The sequence below is a fragment of the Linepithema humile genome, chromosome 6, assembly GCF_040581485.1.
Source record: "Linepithema humile isolate Giens D197 chromosome 6, Lhum_UNIL_v1.0, whole genome shotgun sequence".
Classification (NCBI taxonomy): Eukaryota; Metazoa; Arthropoda; class Insecta; order Hymenoptera; family Formicidae; genus Linepithema; species Linepithema humile.
In genome coordinates, this window is record NC_090133.1 from 17,721,947 (window position 1) to 17,737,055 (window position 15,109).

Genomic DNA, 15,109 nt, shown 5'->3' on the forward strand with positions numbered 1-15,109 from the left:
AAGTCGAACAAATATTTAAACACTGCAAAATACCTAGCCGACAATTCGCAAGCGTAAAAAAACACACGAAAAAAATTAAATTAAACTTTGTTCTTGTATTAAAAGACTCTAAAAATTAATTTTTAAGAAACAAGAGTTTTGACCGTGCAATAGCTTTATATTAATTTTTTAATTATAATAATTATTTTATAATTATGTACATTATTAACAAGTAACAAATTTATTACTTCTTGTGTCTACCAAAATTGATCTTTTCGTTGTTAATTATGATTTTTATTGTAATTATAACGTTGAATTTTCGACGTTGACAATATAAGCATGATATAATGAGACGAAAAACGCCGCGACCTCGTGGGTGCCGCCTTATTTGGCTGCGTTCCTTGTGCGCGTACGCACTCCGGAGCCGGCAACGATCCAACACCACGAACGTAAGATACGCCGAGCGAATGCCTCGTGCCTCTCCCTCGTCTCGCTTCCACTGCGAGATGTCCCGGCCACTTCCACCGCTGCTGCTGTCGGGGCCGTCGTCTCCCTACCCGATGCACGCGACGGACGGCTGAGGCTCGCGGAGCAACAAGTGTTACCAGCTGCCTTCGCCCCGCCCCCAAACGAGAACGATGTCAGCCTCGTGGTGGAAACTGCCCCGAGGCGATACAACCACCTCACTCGAGCGCCGATCGCGCGACAAGCACCCACGTACCCCGCGGCTTGAACTCGGCGCGAGTTCCACGCGAGCGCGAATCTGTCGAGCGGAATTTTGAAGTCACTTTGGAGTCGGTGCCGATATGTGATACATTCGAACGCCCACGACGGATTCGGAGAAACGAGAGGTGCGAATCGAGCGAATCTCGCGCGCGCGCGCGCGCGAGGCTGGACTAGGATCGCGAATTGACAGTCGCTTGCGATTAAATCGTTTGAATCGGTTGAAGCTGTCGTACGCGTCGAAAGATCCTGTGAACGCTCCAAAATAATCCTGTTCCGAACGATTTCGCGACGTGACAGCACTTGGATGCAATTGTTATTCCTTTCAAAGATGAAACACGTTAAATGGTAAACTGTAGCGATACAAGATTACGCTTAAACGTCAGCGGAATTTATCTACTTATTTATCCACTAAGACGTATGCTAGCCGATTGAGAGAATTGAGGATAGCCGCTGACTCCCGTCATCGTTGGAGCAAAGTGCAATGATCTACGAGCAAGGATAAGAAGACTAATTTGCCGAAGAAAACAAACGGTTATCGATTCAACAGGATTGCAGATCGATCTCACTTTCTTGAAAAAAAAATCTGTTATCTTGAAGGAAATCAAGTGCGCCAGCTGAGACACAAAGAAAAGCAGATAAGAAAGAGTTGGCGAACTGCGACGGGCAACAAAACGAGCGACGCAGATAAAACCGAGACCTTTACCACTGAATCACGCAGATACGCAGCATCGCGGGTTAATCGCGAGCTGAAATAACTTAAACATAACAGTGAACACGATTGAAACGTGATATCCAAAGTCGTCCGCGGAGGAAGGGAGAGAGATCGGATAACGTCGGCGGAATATCGGCAAAATTATCGTTAACGAGACAAAAGTGCGCTCGTCGCGATGATAAAGCGATAAGAAAACGGTAGCGATAACGCAGCGATGACTAATTGAACGGCGACTAATCTTCGCCGAGATGAGCGTGTCGCGCGCGATAAATCGGCAAGTCTGATCGTATGCGACCGTGCGACTTTACGATTCAACCTTTGCGACTCCCGTTACGACGAAGGGGATGAAGATGAACGACGTCAAGCCGGAGAGCTCCAGCGCGTCCATTTCGCCAGCAGGTGGAAATAACAACAATAATAACAACAATAACAACATCAACGGCAGCGGCAAAGCATCGGCAACGGCCGCCGCCGCGGCGGCGGTCACCGCGAACGGTGGCGAGGGGATCAGCGCAGCCGTCGCCAAGGTTCTCCAGGGATACGACTGGACTCTGGTGCCGGTTGCCACCAAGTAAGTGTGATAATCGGCGTGATAATCCAATTTTTTCTTCTTCAATGTTGCGTTGCATTGCCTGAATGATGAAAAATTTCGAATAATCTGCTTGCGCGCTTCAAGAGATTATGCTTATTCGTCCACAGTCTTAATCAAATTGTGTGAAAAAAAAAGACAGATATTCTCAAAAAAAATACAAGAAATATCGATATGATCGGTATGTGTGTGAAGTTACTTCATTGTCTGATAAATAAAATACTGTAAGTGCCTGTTTTATTAATATTTTAATATTATTTTGATATCTCTCATTAATGCTTCATATTTTACGTTGTACTCTAAATTTCCGATATTTTAATTCCTTTTATTTAGCAGAGAAAATCAATTGTCAAAATAAAAACTTGTTTTCGAGACGCATCTCTTCCTTTTCTAACTTCTTCGCAATTCTCGATGTTTTCTCGGATGTTTTAATCATCGCGAGTCGTATTAGCGACGCGTTAACATACATACATACATACACACACGTGTGTGGCTGCTGTTAAGCCCCGCGGGCTTAACTCGCGCGACGGTAAGGCTGCGAAAGAAAAGGAAAAAAATTCAAAAAAGAAAGAGGAGGAACGAAGAAACGGCGCGACGTAGTCGTCGGGGAGAGAAGACGAGGGCAAGGAAGCGTGGTGCGGTCTTAAAAATACGTAACGCTAACTCAATTATGACGCACTCGTTTCCCCGGCCTGGGAAACGCACGTCTCGCGGAAAAATGTCCTCGGCGGCCAATTAACGCAAATTGGCTAATTAATGCCCGATCGCCGCGTCCCGCATACGGCTGCTCGCCGTATCGTGGGAAGGAAGGCGGTCTTAAAATAACTGATAACGCCCGGGGAAAAAAAAAAAAAATGTAAAGTGATTTCTCTTCCCGTGCTTGCGGGGGCAATCATTGGCGGTGTCCTCGGGATGCGTCATGCTCGTCAAGAAAAATTATTAGATCGCGGTGGGCTCGATAAAATCGCGAGCATGACCTCGATTCGCGGAAAATTGTGCAACACGCCGATCGATCCGCTGCGATGGCCGCCGATGCTGCAAGCCGATGTTTCTAATTGCGGAATTTTTTTTCTGTCCTTATAAACGAGAATAAAATACAAGAATTTATTGTTAATCGAAATACATTTTTTTTAAATATCAGAAATTCTACAATTTTTCAAAAGCTAGAATTCTATTCACTTATGTTAAAATTTTAAAAATTGGATTATCTATAAAGAAGATTTGTTATATTGACGATATTATCGTGTTCTCTTTATATTGTTAAATATACAAAGAATTTTTCGGAAGAATTTTCACGGCTGTCGCGTTAAGATACATTAAAGATAAAATGCTAGAGCAGTTCAACTGCTCACTGGTTGTGAGTGAAGAACAGTGATTAGGTACATTAGAGAAAAGCACGCTGCAATAGAAATCACCGACATACGCGCTTATCGCTAATCCTCAATCACAGGGTTATCGCAGGGTAGCTGCAGAGGGTGCGGTGCTTATAATGCTCGATAAATACTCGATAAAATCAATTGCTTTTTAATTCCCATGGATTTCGTGAGACCATATCATGCACCTTGCAGAGTTTGAGTTTACTTCTAGCTCTGGCATGCGGGACTGAACATTAATCCGGATGATAAAAAATCGCATTTTACGTGAAATAATAATTCCGAGTGCATTAAATTTAAGAATTTCGAGTTGCCGTCACAGCTGTGCAAATAATTATGTTTTTTTCAATCATTCGTGTTTGCGTTAATTTCTTTTTGGCGCAACACCGCTTATGTAAGATTCCGGCGATAAATCGGGGTTTTTCCTTGCGACGTTGAACGGTCCTCGGTGCTTCTGTTGTACATTCGTGCCATTTTGCACGGCACCACGCCTACATCGCGCGAACGCTAAGTCGCACATATAAGCGTACCTTGCGCGTATTCAGGTAAAACGCGCGTGTCGTGACGCCTCGTGTATGCCGCGCTTACGCCGAGGAGCGCCGTGAAAACCCTCGTTAGTGGGCCCACGCTAATTACCAACGGCTCCGCGGGTTTACACACGGATTTAACGCCCCTCTCATTTCAAAGAGGCCGAAATATACGGGGGGACCGCTTTCGAATCCTTGAGACGCGCGCCGGAGTCCTTTTCACCCGCGTTACGCGCATTCGCCATGCTTATCCCCATGCAATCTCCGCGCGGATATTGAACGCTTATAGATCTGATTGCGCAAGCCACTTGCACAAGCTACGTGCTATTCTTGATCTATTTCCCTCACCAGCATCTTTCGGGATAATTTTTTTATCGCACACGTATTAGAAATTGATCGCGACAAACTTATGAGATATCATCGTAAAGTATCATCTGCAGATATCTCGATTTAATTGCTTCAGAGTAGAACCTTAAAGCATCGTCTATTTTTTGATCTGTCTAACAATAAAAAAAAATCATCTCGTATACCGTATGCCGCCCGTTCTTCGCGCCTCGATCGCTCGCTCCGACCGCGTGAGTCCTTAAAGAATCCTCGATTAAGGGCAAAAAGAAAAACAGGGGGGTCCCAGGATCTCTCTCCGGCGCGGCAATCACGTCAGTCACGTCGATCCCCGGCCGGACGGGGCAAAAGTTTTATAAAGTCATCTTCTCGGAAAGAAAGGGATACGTCCATTCCTACCCATCACACGTCGGCAGCCACGGTGTTATTTTAAGGCCGGTTTTAAACGCGCTCCGCGCGCTCGCCAGGATGACCCGGGGGTGGTACGCGCGGCAAAACCCGATACGGATACATATGTGTGTATATGTATATACGTGCCGTCGCCTCTGGTTATTTTCTTCTGCAAGTCACCAAGATTATCCGCCAGAATGGCCGACGGGATAGAGAGAGAGAGAGAGGAAGCCCTTGCTGTCAAATTTCGCTTTTATTTCTACCGCGCGATCTGAAAAAAAACCTCTCATTGATGCAGCACGCGTTTTATTCAATCATAAGAAAGCAGTGATCTACGCAGTTTCACAAAAACCTTGAAAAATATTTAATACGCTAGAAATATCAAATTTATCATAAAGACATTTGTTTTGCGGAAGAGGTTGATGAAAGCGCTGAACTATCACAAATAATAAGAATGTAAATACAATATTAAAATTATGTTATAGTGTTGAATGAACTATGTGTCAAGTCATTCGAACTAATACTTTACAAATAGTGATTATGTAACAACGAAATAAATAAAGAATTGTCTGTAGACATTAGAACGTGTATGTTCGCATAAATTTGTAGAGAGCTATCGTTTCCAATGAAGATAATGTCTTCGAATTGCAGGGGCTCCGGCGACAAAAGGGCGGCCCACGTCAAAAGGCCCATGAACGCGTTTATGGTGTGGGCTCAGGCTGCAAGGCGAAAACTAGCCGATCAATATCCTCAGCTTCACAACGCCGAGCTGTCGAAAACACTGGGAAAGTTATGGCGGTGAGTGTCGTGCATTCTTTATGTTTGCGTCAATATTTTGAGCCGAAACAGTAGTATAACTCAATAATAAATCCTGCATTTTAGAAAGCTAATATTCAATTATTTTCAACTAACGAAAAATTATTAATCTTATGCATTATTATCTACATATTTACATTCAAAAGTATATATTCTCTTTGTTTCATTATATTTTTCCTTAAACTTATTCAGTTATATTATAACGTTAAAGTTTGTCGATGTTCTTATAATTATTTAAATTGAGATCTGACAAAAATGGTTAAAAATTATTTTAATTTCTCATTCAATTCTTTCTTATTTCGGTCGTATGAAAATCTGCGCTCGAGGATTAAGTTTGCAGTCCGAGTGTTCAGTCGACAAACAACATCCAGCGGCCTCCCCGGCTGGCGGAAAGACACTGTTTCGATAAAATTAATCGGCACCACGTGTCTTCAATCGGATGCTTCTCCGTTCTCCCGATCTGATAAGCGCGATTCTCTCACAGATGCGAGCTCGGCCAGGCGGCGGTCAGCCATGCGAGAGAATCGCGCTCGCTGATCCTTATTCGCGCTCGCCTTATTCGCAGAAAATCGGATAATCGCGAGCTGCATGGAAATTTGTTGTTGATCGTTTCAGCTGCCGTTCATTCGAAGCCACCTGTGCGCTTATCGATTCAACGGTTTTAAGCTCGTGCGTTAAATTCACTCGAGAAGACAGGTTTAAAGAATCTTTGCCGACGCGATTAATCATTATAATAATTGTTTTGAAATAATTGATAAATATAATTACATATATAATAAACTGAAATTTTTTATCTGCGTCTTTGATGGCAATTATTAACTTGTCGTATTAAAACTTTAAAAACATTTTCGCTCTTCTAATAATTTTCGATAAACTTATTGCGGCGCAGAAATGATCAAAGCAGTTGATGTAGCAAATTGTTAAAAAGAAACTTATGGAAATTTTATTGTGAACTTTACTTTTTGTACTGCAATAATTTTAATTTAAAAAATCTTATTCTTTTCACATAACGATTTAGAAAGAATCAGCTGTCAAAAGAGAAATGAAGATAATGTTTTAATTGTTTCGAAATCATACAATTTCACTTACGTAAGACTATGGCTATCGATTTAAAATCGCTGAGCCGGAAAGAGTCAAATGAAGATTGCGCAAAAGTTCGGAGTCACTGCGTTCCAATTCCCGTGACCACTTGTTCGTACGTAACCCGTTCTATTTTTACCAGCGAATTCGCGAATGCTTCTTTTTTTTTTGCTTCTGAAGGCAACGGCACGTATATTAAACACACTCGTACCACGTGGCGCTTAAGCTGCACGTGGTACAAGTGTTCCTGCTTCTCGAGACCCGTGAACTCGGGTCGCGCATATGTAACGGCGGAGAACACACTTTGCGTGACGTTGGCGGTTCTCTTTTATAACCAGAAACGAATCCTCTTAACGTTCACGTCATTCTCCGTCACTAAAACCTCGTATTGTTTATCAAATCTTTAACCTTTCAAATTTTCTTCTTATTACATCATACAAGCTGTCAAAATTCACGATTGCTATGAAGATAATGTTAGTAACACTTATCGTAAAGTTCTTTCAAATGTTACTTATTTGTTTAATTAATCTTATGATTTGTAGTGCCAGCGTTTAAAAATTATAGATAGCTTTCTAGAATTAACACAGCGGCCGAGAGAAAGTACGCGACTTTTGATACATCCTGTATACGCGGGCTCGGGAATGACTCGTGTACGATTCCGTTTCCTGGTTGGGACTAACGAGGTGCCCCAGTGGGCCATATAAACGATCATCAGAGGACGCGCCGACAAGGACCCCCGTCGCGAATCATTTAATAACACCGGCTCCGATCGCGATCGCTCGCCAAAGATCGACGATCGATATCCCCGACGATTGTCACGACGGAGCTTTCGCCGAAAGATAAAACGTTGTCCGCGCGCATTGAGGATCAATCGATTTTTTCCTAACACTGTATCGAGGGTCATTAGCGATCTATCGGTCTGTAACGCCCGTCGGCGGAACCGAATGACGTGTTTATTATTTGTATACAAATCTTGATGTCCGTGTACAGCTAAACGTACGCAAGGAAGAAGAAGGCTGCATGTCGGAGGTGAAATTAAAAATTCTTGTATTGAAACCGAGTAGGTATAACTGTTGCTTGTAACTCGGAAGAAACAAAAGTCGTCCTTGAGATAGGATACGTTGACCTATGCTTTTCGGCTTTTAAAAAGTAATTATTTAGCACCTCTCCGTATGGACCTAGTGCCAATTAGCACTTTCGTCCGAACACGAGAGATATTTTCGTGACTGTGCCAAGGTTCCTTGTAATAAGCGCGAATGAACTAGCCAAATCGTCTTCAAGCGCCTTCGTCGCGCGTGGAGAATCGAATTTACGTGATCGGCCCGCGATTGAGAGACATTGCCGTGCGCCGCGCTTTGACGTTTTGATTTACCCCCGTGTAGCAACAAACGATACAGTCATCTTCGGTAATGAACACAGTACTAGAGTAATTGCTACATGAGCGAATCGATGAGGCTGATAAAGCGCGAAGTTCCGCGAGGATCGTGCTTGCGAAGATCGGCGTACGTACAGATCGGAGCATTGATGACGCGGTGGTTTGTGAGACTTCATAACTGAAACGACAAGTGAGTAAAAGAAGATATCGTTACAGTCGAATTGTCATGATATTTATGATATTACACATTAAAAAATGAAAATATAAGATGTAATTAAAAAAAATATACAATAAGATTACAGTAGAGAATCTCTATAAACAGTAAAAGCGAACGATAGCGACTTAAAACATTGCACAGTTCGCATATCAATTGCAAAAGTACGACGAAAATAACATGACGCAAAATGTAATAGGATAGGCTTCTTTTAGCGCTTCCGGCACAGGAATTTTAACCCCGTCAGTCGATACGTCGAATCCTTGCGGACTTGGACGCCGACTTGTCTCTCGATCCCGATAAGAAGGCCAGGTGCCGGTGACTGGAAATAAATCTTTTTCTCGCTCGCTCTCCCTCTCTCTCTCTCTTCTTTTGCGTCGTCTCGAAACGTATCACCATTCGGATACTCCAAACGCGATGTGTTTGTCGACAAAAGGAAAACAGATATCCCCCTGGTTCATCCTTGGCGCGTGCTCGCAGCTGCCGGCCGGTTCCTGCCGGAGATAAAGGGGGGGAGGCCCCCAGGGACCACAATAGGCGCCTTGTGCCCGTCAGGTGAATTTTTCCGAACCCGCCCTCCCGCTCCCCGTGCCCTCCTGCAAATAGCGCGTGACGAGAACAGGTAAATCTGCCTTATCTCCCGGAAGAAACGATTCCTCCACACGTCGCATTTCCTTCGACCGAAACACCGCGGTAGCGCTATCCGGCTCCAAGTAAAAGAATACAAATTGCTATTTCAACTGAGAGTTTGTAATTTTATCGCCGCTCGAATCTGCATTACGTTTGCAGAATTACGCCTTTTTACTGAAGGCGTCATTAGTCGCGGTTTTTTTAATATTCAATGTTACATGTCTGGCCGAGCAATTATTGCCGCTTCGACCGTGTAATTAACGTTTCGAGAAAGTCGGACGATTTCTCGATTTGTCGGTTATCCGAGATGACAAGCGTGATAATTCAATTAATGTCCCACGATGGAGATTCACGGATTGCGACGCGCGACCTTTGCCCGTGTGAATGTCTCTCCTTCGACGATCTTTCACAGGGTAACATCTGATACGCGCAAAGTAACCTCGTATAGATTACTGGCGAGAGGCCGATCTAAATTGGCTGACCCTGCGTTGCATCTGGCGAGGAAAAAGGGAGACTGCGACGGTTCGCTATCGTCGGCACCCGCACTGGCGAAAAAAAGCTCGTGGCAAGTCCATTGACCAGATGGGTTTTCTCTTTTCGTCTTCCGCTTCGTCAGTCTGTCGCGCTCCCTTTCTCTCTGTCTTTCTGTCAGTGACAAAACACCGTCGGTTAAGTTTGAGATACGCGCCTTCAACGTGTGTCAACCCATTCGAGAGCTTAAGCTCCCGTCGTGGGATTTAAATCCCGAGCTTGCAAATACTTCAGATAACGCATTGAAAGCTTTCTCGAACAATTTTTGTGTCAACAGTTTTTTCTCGTGAATGTATATTATTCGGAATACAATTAATATGAATGATACTTGAGAAAATAAATTTTTCTTTGAAAGAAACAAATGTGCACTAAATTATAGATATTGTGGATAAACGAAAGCATGGTGAATCTGAGATCAGCCTGCATATTACAAAGTAAATTTATCATTCGTATACTGATAGCGCGTTTAAAAGGCGAAAAATATGAATCTTGCGAATCGTTTAAACAGTATAAATCACTGTCGGCGGTGTATGACGGAAATCCTCGAGATCTCCTCGAGTTCTCTATTACACCGGAAAACCTTATCGGCCGCGCAGTTTACGAGCCCAGTGGGAATATAAACACAGAGCATTAAGGACCATAACCGGGCACCGAGTCGCACGTCGAGCACGGCCGCTGTGAAGCTGACTAACATCGAGTCGGTGGCGTCGGATTGTGCGCGCGGGCGCACGCTTTAACGCGCTCAGAAACACTAACCAGACCCCCCATTTCGACTGTTCGAGAGTATATCAGACGCCGATGGAAATGTTCTCGTTCGAGCCTCTTCTGATGCCGGATAGCGGAGAGACGTCGGTCTACGAGCGGCGCGAGATATGCGCACGCGAGTGCGAGAGACGTGAATCACGTCGGGCCGATGACAGATTTCACGACTGAGCTTGAAAACGGTTTCACAATATTTTAAAATTATACTAGCGTGATAATTGAAAATTTTACGCGATGCAAAAAACTAAGACTGCAAACTAAGACAGAAAGTTAAAGACTATGATTGGATTGCATCTTAAAAAATATTGTTAGGCTTATAGAATACTGAGAGAGAATAATTCTTTTGTTGTCTGGCAATTTAAATTTCTTGTTATATCTCGGCTGATCACAGACTCCTGTCCGAAAACGACAAGAAACCCTTTATCGAAGAGGCCGATCGCCTGCGCGTTATTCACAAGCGCGAGCATCCCGATTACAAGTACCAACCCCGACGCCGGAAGCAGAACGGGCCGTCTTCCGGCCGCGAAAATTCACCCTCGAGGAACCAGAGCAACGTGACGTTCAGCGTTTCCAGGTCCTTGAAACAGGAAGACATGAGTCCTCGAGGTGTTCAAGGACCCAATTCACCGCAAAGTGGTGTGAGCTCTTCGCCACCCACGACACCCAGTCAGGGTCTGTCACCGCCGACACCCCCCACGACACCCAGAGGACAGCACTACGTTAATCAGGTACCTGATTAATTTGTCCTTTATGATTTGCCGAAATTTTATGACTTAATGAGAAAAATGATATTTAAATAATTATATCGACGTTATTCAGTTATTCTGTTGTCTCTAAATTATTACAAATATTGAATTATAATAAAGTTGGCGCAAAAATAAAATCTTTGTAATTCTAAATTACAACATGCATTTAAATAATTCAACAAATTTGTATGCAATTAAGATAAAAAGTCAAATTGATATGTCGTTGTATTAAAATCATATTCAAATGAAAAAATAAATTTTTTGATCGACTATGAATATAATTATCTAAGGCCACTTTTACCCGATAAGAGTCAGTTGCATCATGCCAATCGCCGACGTCATGCGAAATGAAAATGTTTAATGCGCAGAACAATCAGCTTCCGCAGAATAACACCGTGTACTATCAAGAGCTGGTCAGCGGTACGTCGTCGAGCGAATCCCCGCATCAGCAACCACCGGTCGATCTCCGGTACATTGAAGTCGGAGACGGCCTGGCCGGCGAGGAGAACCAGTTGAATGGCCTCGGCACTTTGGGCGGGCTCGGCCTGAATCTCCCGGTGAATTTCCAGGAGTGCGAGGTCGAGAGCAACGAGCTCGACCAATATCTACCACCCCAGAGCGCTCCGATACATCAGTATCCACCTGTGCAAGTCACCACCGCCTCGCAATGGTTACTCAACAGGTAAGGAGCATCATATTTGTATATATATAATTTCACTTGCAAATTGAAGATTGCGTTTTAAAAGAATTCATGATAACATATTGGAAGCCTCGAAGACACGCATTTTAAACAAAGATTATTATACACTCACGTATTATCTAAAAAAAAAAAAAAATATATGAGAATAATATCGATGGAATATAAAAGTTAAATTATTCTACTTATTTTGTTATCTCTATTTGTAACTCACTCGTTATAATTATTATGTCTATTTTTTCATACATCTTTTTTCGAGCATTCTTTATCTTCAACGCAAATATTAACATCCGCACATGATTCCAGTCGACAAATAGAATGCGTCGTAAAAACATAGCTTAGTAAATTTCTTAAAATTTTCACCAATTTTGCTTACTTCTTTTCTTCGTGCGTTTTACGAGACGTCGGGAATACGCTTTGCTTTTTCAGATACGAAGAGGAGATCGAAAGGCCGATCAAACGTCACTGTTCCGAGCAAGCGATGGCGGAGGTATCGTCTTGGGAGGACAGGACTCAGGAAATGGTCAGGTACCACGAGTTGCAGCCTCCCCTTCCGCCGGTCCAGTACATATCCGCCCATAACGCGCATCATTCGCACGCGACTACGCAGATGAGCCATCCGCATGTATCTACGCCCTACGCGCAATACGCGCATCGCTATGTACCTGGCATCGAGACATCGTGGCCGAATTACATGTAGACCAAAATGAGGTAAACGTGACGACATTTTTACGCTGGTGCGCCAAGAGGCACACCGGAGTATCGTTGAATGTTCGATTTATGTATAAATAAGCGAGTAAGAAAAGACATAGGTTGTCTCGGATCCACCGAGAAATATTTTAAGGACAGATTTTCGGAATTTGTTGTCGATTTTTATCTAATTCGATTCATCTATGTCGATCTTGTGTAAAAAAGATAATTAAATAAAGTCATATAAGTTTTGAAATTGCCCTGAAATTATTTAGAAATCAAAAACTTGTTGCTTGGTTTCAATTGCAATTAACAAATCTTCGTTAACGAAAAATCGATGCCAAGTTTATTGAAAAAGTTGTCTCCAAAATATTTGTTCCCGAGAAAAAATGGTACAATTGGTCAGATGTAAATATATACAATTAGTTATGACAAGATCTGAATTTTATATGATCATATAAAATTACATATGTTATTAGATCTTTTCATAACTAATTATATATATTTACATCTGACCATATTACACCATTTTTTCTCGGTTGATAGACCGGACACCCTGTAGATATTTCCGTGGATAAAGTTTTGTACGGACGCAAAACGTAAATACATTTTATTTTATTACGTCGACTATTTTATTATATAGCGTTACGAATACAGATTGTATAAATGAATTGTGATTGGAATAATCACCGCGATGTTAAGTCTTTGCGGCGTTGCTGTGGAGTCCAAAAGATAGCCAAATACAACGTAATTAACGAGATAAATCTTATTAATAAATATATACGCGAACCTGATCGCGAATTGTGTGCAGAATGCGCGGCTAATCGCGAGCTTCGTGTGATACAGTTCATAACTAGTGTAACGCAGATATCTCAGATATCACCTGCTTCGGTTTTAGAACAGCATACCTTCTCCAGGAAGGATGCCGGTGTTATCTCTAGCGTTCGATAACATTGCGAATTTATAGAACGAGAGGAGTACAGATAAATATGAAAGCTGTGTCACTTTGGGATTTCCGAGTCGTTAAAGAAATTGCGACTAAAATTAGAACCTTATCACTTCAATTCCACGTAATTTCGGTGTCGCAACGATTATGCGATTATGAACACTCGCGTAGTATCTCACCTTAAACTAACTGACACAAGCAGTGTAATCCAAATAGAAAGGAGTATTTAATCACACATTTTGACAAGCGCAGAATAAAGAGCATAATATAACATTTACGTAATACTGTGAATGTCCCGAAAACATTAGCAGAATTCGTCGCGAATTCGTTCCCCGCCTGACTTAATTAAGGAATATAGAGCGCATCGAATCCCGGTTGCGCTCTGATCTACTGTAGATTTATCTGCTAGAGATACTCAAGTCAGAGTAGTGGTAGAATCAAATTACTAGATTTTTCGATCATTTTTCTTGACGTCATTTCATTTTTTTATAAGCAGAACCACTTTTTTCTCTAACTTCCTTTCAATATTTGTACTCTCAAAAATTAAAGATTTTTATTCTTTCTCAAATTATCTATAATGCTTTAATTAAGATGTCAAAATACTTTGTTTCGTAATTTACTAGGATAATTACTATTGCGCGATTATTTATTAACACACCATCGCCTGCAATCCGAGATGGTTGCGTTACATACTTTTTACTCGACGCGAAAATGGCGGATTGGCCATTCTCCGGCTTGAGAGTCTCTACTAACGTGGACGAGGCGCGGCCACGATACTCACCATGACATCATTCCATGACAGCCGGCCATTCCAAAGCGCAGAATTTCAGGCCAAACAAACAGGCCGCTCGATATATACGGTGCCCAACGGCGCGTTCCAAATGTAATAATATATATGTACGCGAGAGACGCGCGGACGCTATAAACCGTCGATCGGTCGGTTTGCCGCACGCTCGCACACGTCTCGTTCAAATAAACGGCTGAAATACGATCGAGGGTGGTAACAAATGTGCGTTTTAGCACTTTTCGTTTAACGGGCCAAAGTATTTTAGGATATAAAATTCGCATAGTCAAAGAAAAATAGAAAAACAATATTAAAAAATTATGTTTGTACAAAATGCCTCCAAAAATTATACATATATATTTTCGAAAACAAATTTATCCAATTAACAAAATTGTTGCCTAAAATACTTAAAAAAACAATAAATTTTATCGATAAGTTAAAAAATGATTTTTTTTTGTAATTTAATATCTGAATATCTCTGACTTTAGTTTGATTAAATCGCTGCTGGAGGCGACTGTTATATCGAGAAGGGACCAGCCTGATATCGAGCGTGCAACTAATGTAAATGAGCTTACAGCTCCATATTTAAACATGTAGATTGCATATATTATACATTATTAACTCTTATTAGTTACTACGCTGACAGCCGTGCTTTTGTACTTAGATATTTATTCATCGCATTACGAAGATTGATAGAAAGCGTAGATTTACGTCGCAGCGTAGTTGAAAGGCGAGCATTAAACCGTAATTTATAAGTGCGATGTACGCTAATTTGTAGAAATAAAGCAACAGGAGATTAAAGTCAATTTGTCGCATTTAATCCCTTTCGCTCCCAATTTCCCGATACATTTACATGTTTCCCATATTTTGAAATACACAATATAATTTTCAAAATAATTATCATTTGCAGCGTTATTTCACTTCATGTTCCTCGGAATTATAACGTTCTAAATTATAATAAATCATTTAAATTCATAAATACGTGTTTAAGATACTTCTTCAACAGCCAATGTGGACACAATAATTTAATTCACGAAAAATCTCGGAAATGAGAAAAAATAAAAAGAAAAAAATTGTTTAAATGCTTTATAACGAAAGACATTTTTTTCTCGAGTCAGAGTCGATTTCAGAGGATCATGCGACGATTTGGCGAGACCAATAAAAAATCTTATCTCGCCTTCTTAAATGATATTTGCAACG

General features: G+C 41.8%; 1 protein-coding gene across 3 annotated transcripts; it reads left to right on the forward strand.

The window, feature by feature from the left end:
• Positions 1–593: 593 nt before the first annotated feature.
• Positions 594–14,715, forward strand: LOC105674764 (transcription factor SOX-9-like). Of its 3 annotated transcripts, none has more exons than XM_012371327.2 (5): positions 594–1,988; positions 5,290–5,436; positions 10,438–10,774; positions 11,170–11,474; positions 11,919–14,715. In XM_012371327.2, exons 1-5 carry the CDS (start codon positions 1,762–1,764, stop codon positions 12,187–12,189), a joined length of 1,287 nt encoding a protein of 428 aa, XP_012226750.1. In that variant the 5' UTR covers positions 594–1,761; the 3' UTR covers positions 12,190–14,715. The 3 variants fall into 3 exon arrangements, with proteins under 3 accessions (XP_012226750.1, XP_012226751.1, XP_012226749.1); XM_012371328.2 differs by having other exon boundaries at positions 5,308–5,436; positions 11,161–11,474; XM_012371326.2 differs by having other exon boundaries at positions 600–1,988; positions 11,161–11,474.
• The last annotated feature ends 394 nt before the right edge of the window (positions 14,716–15,109 follow it).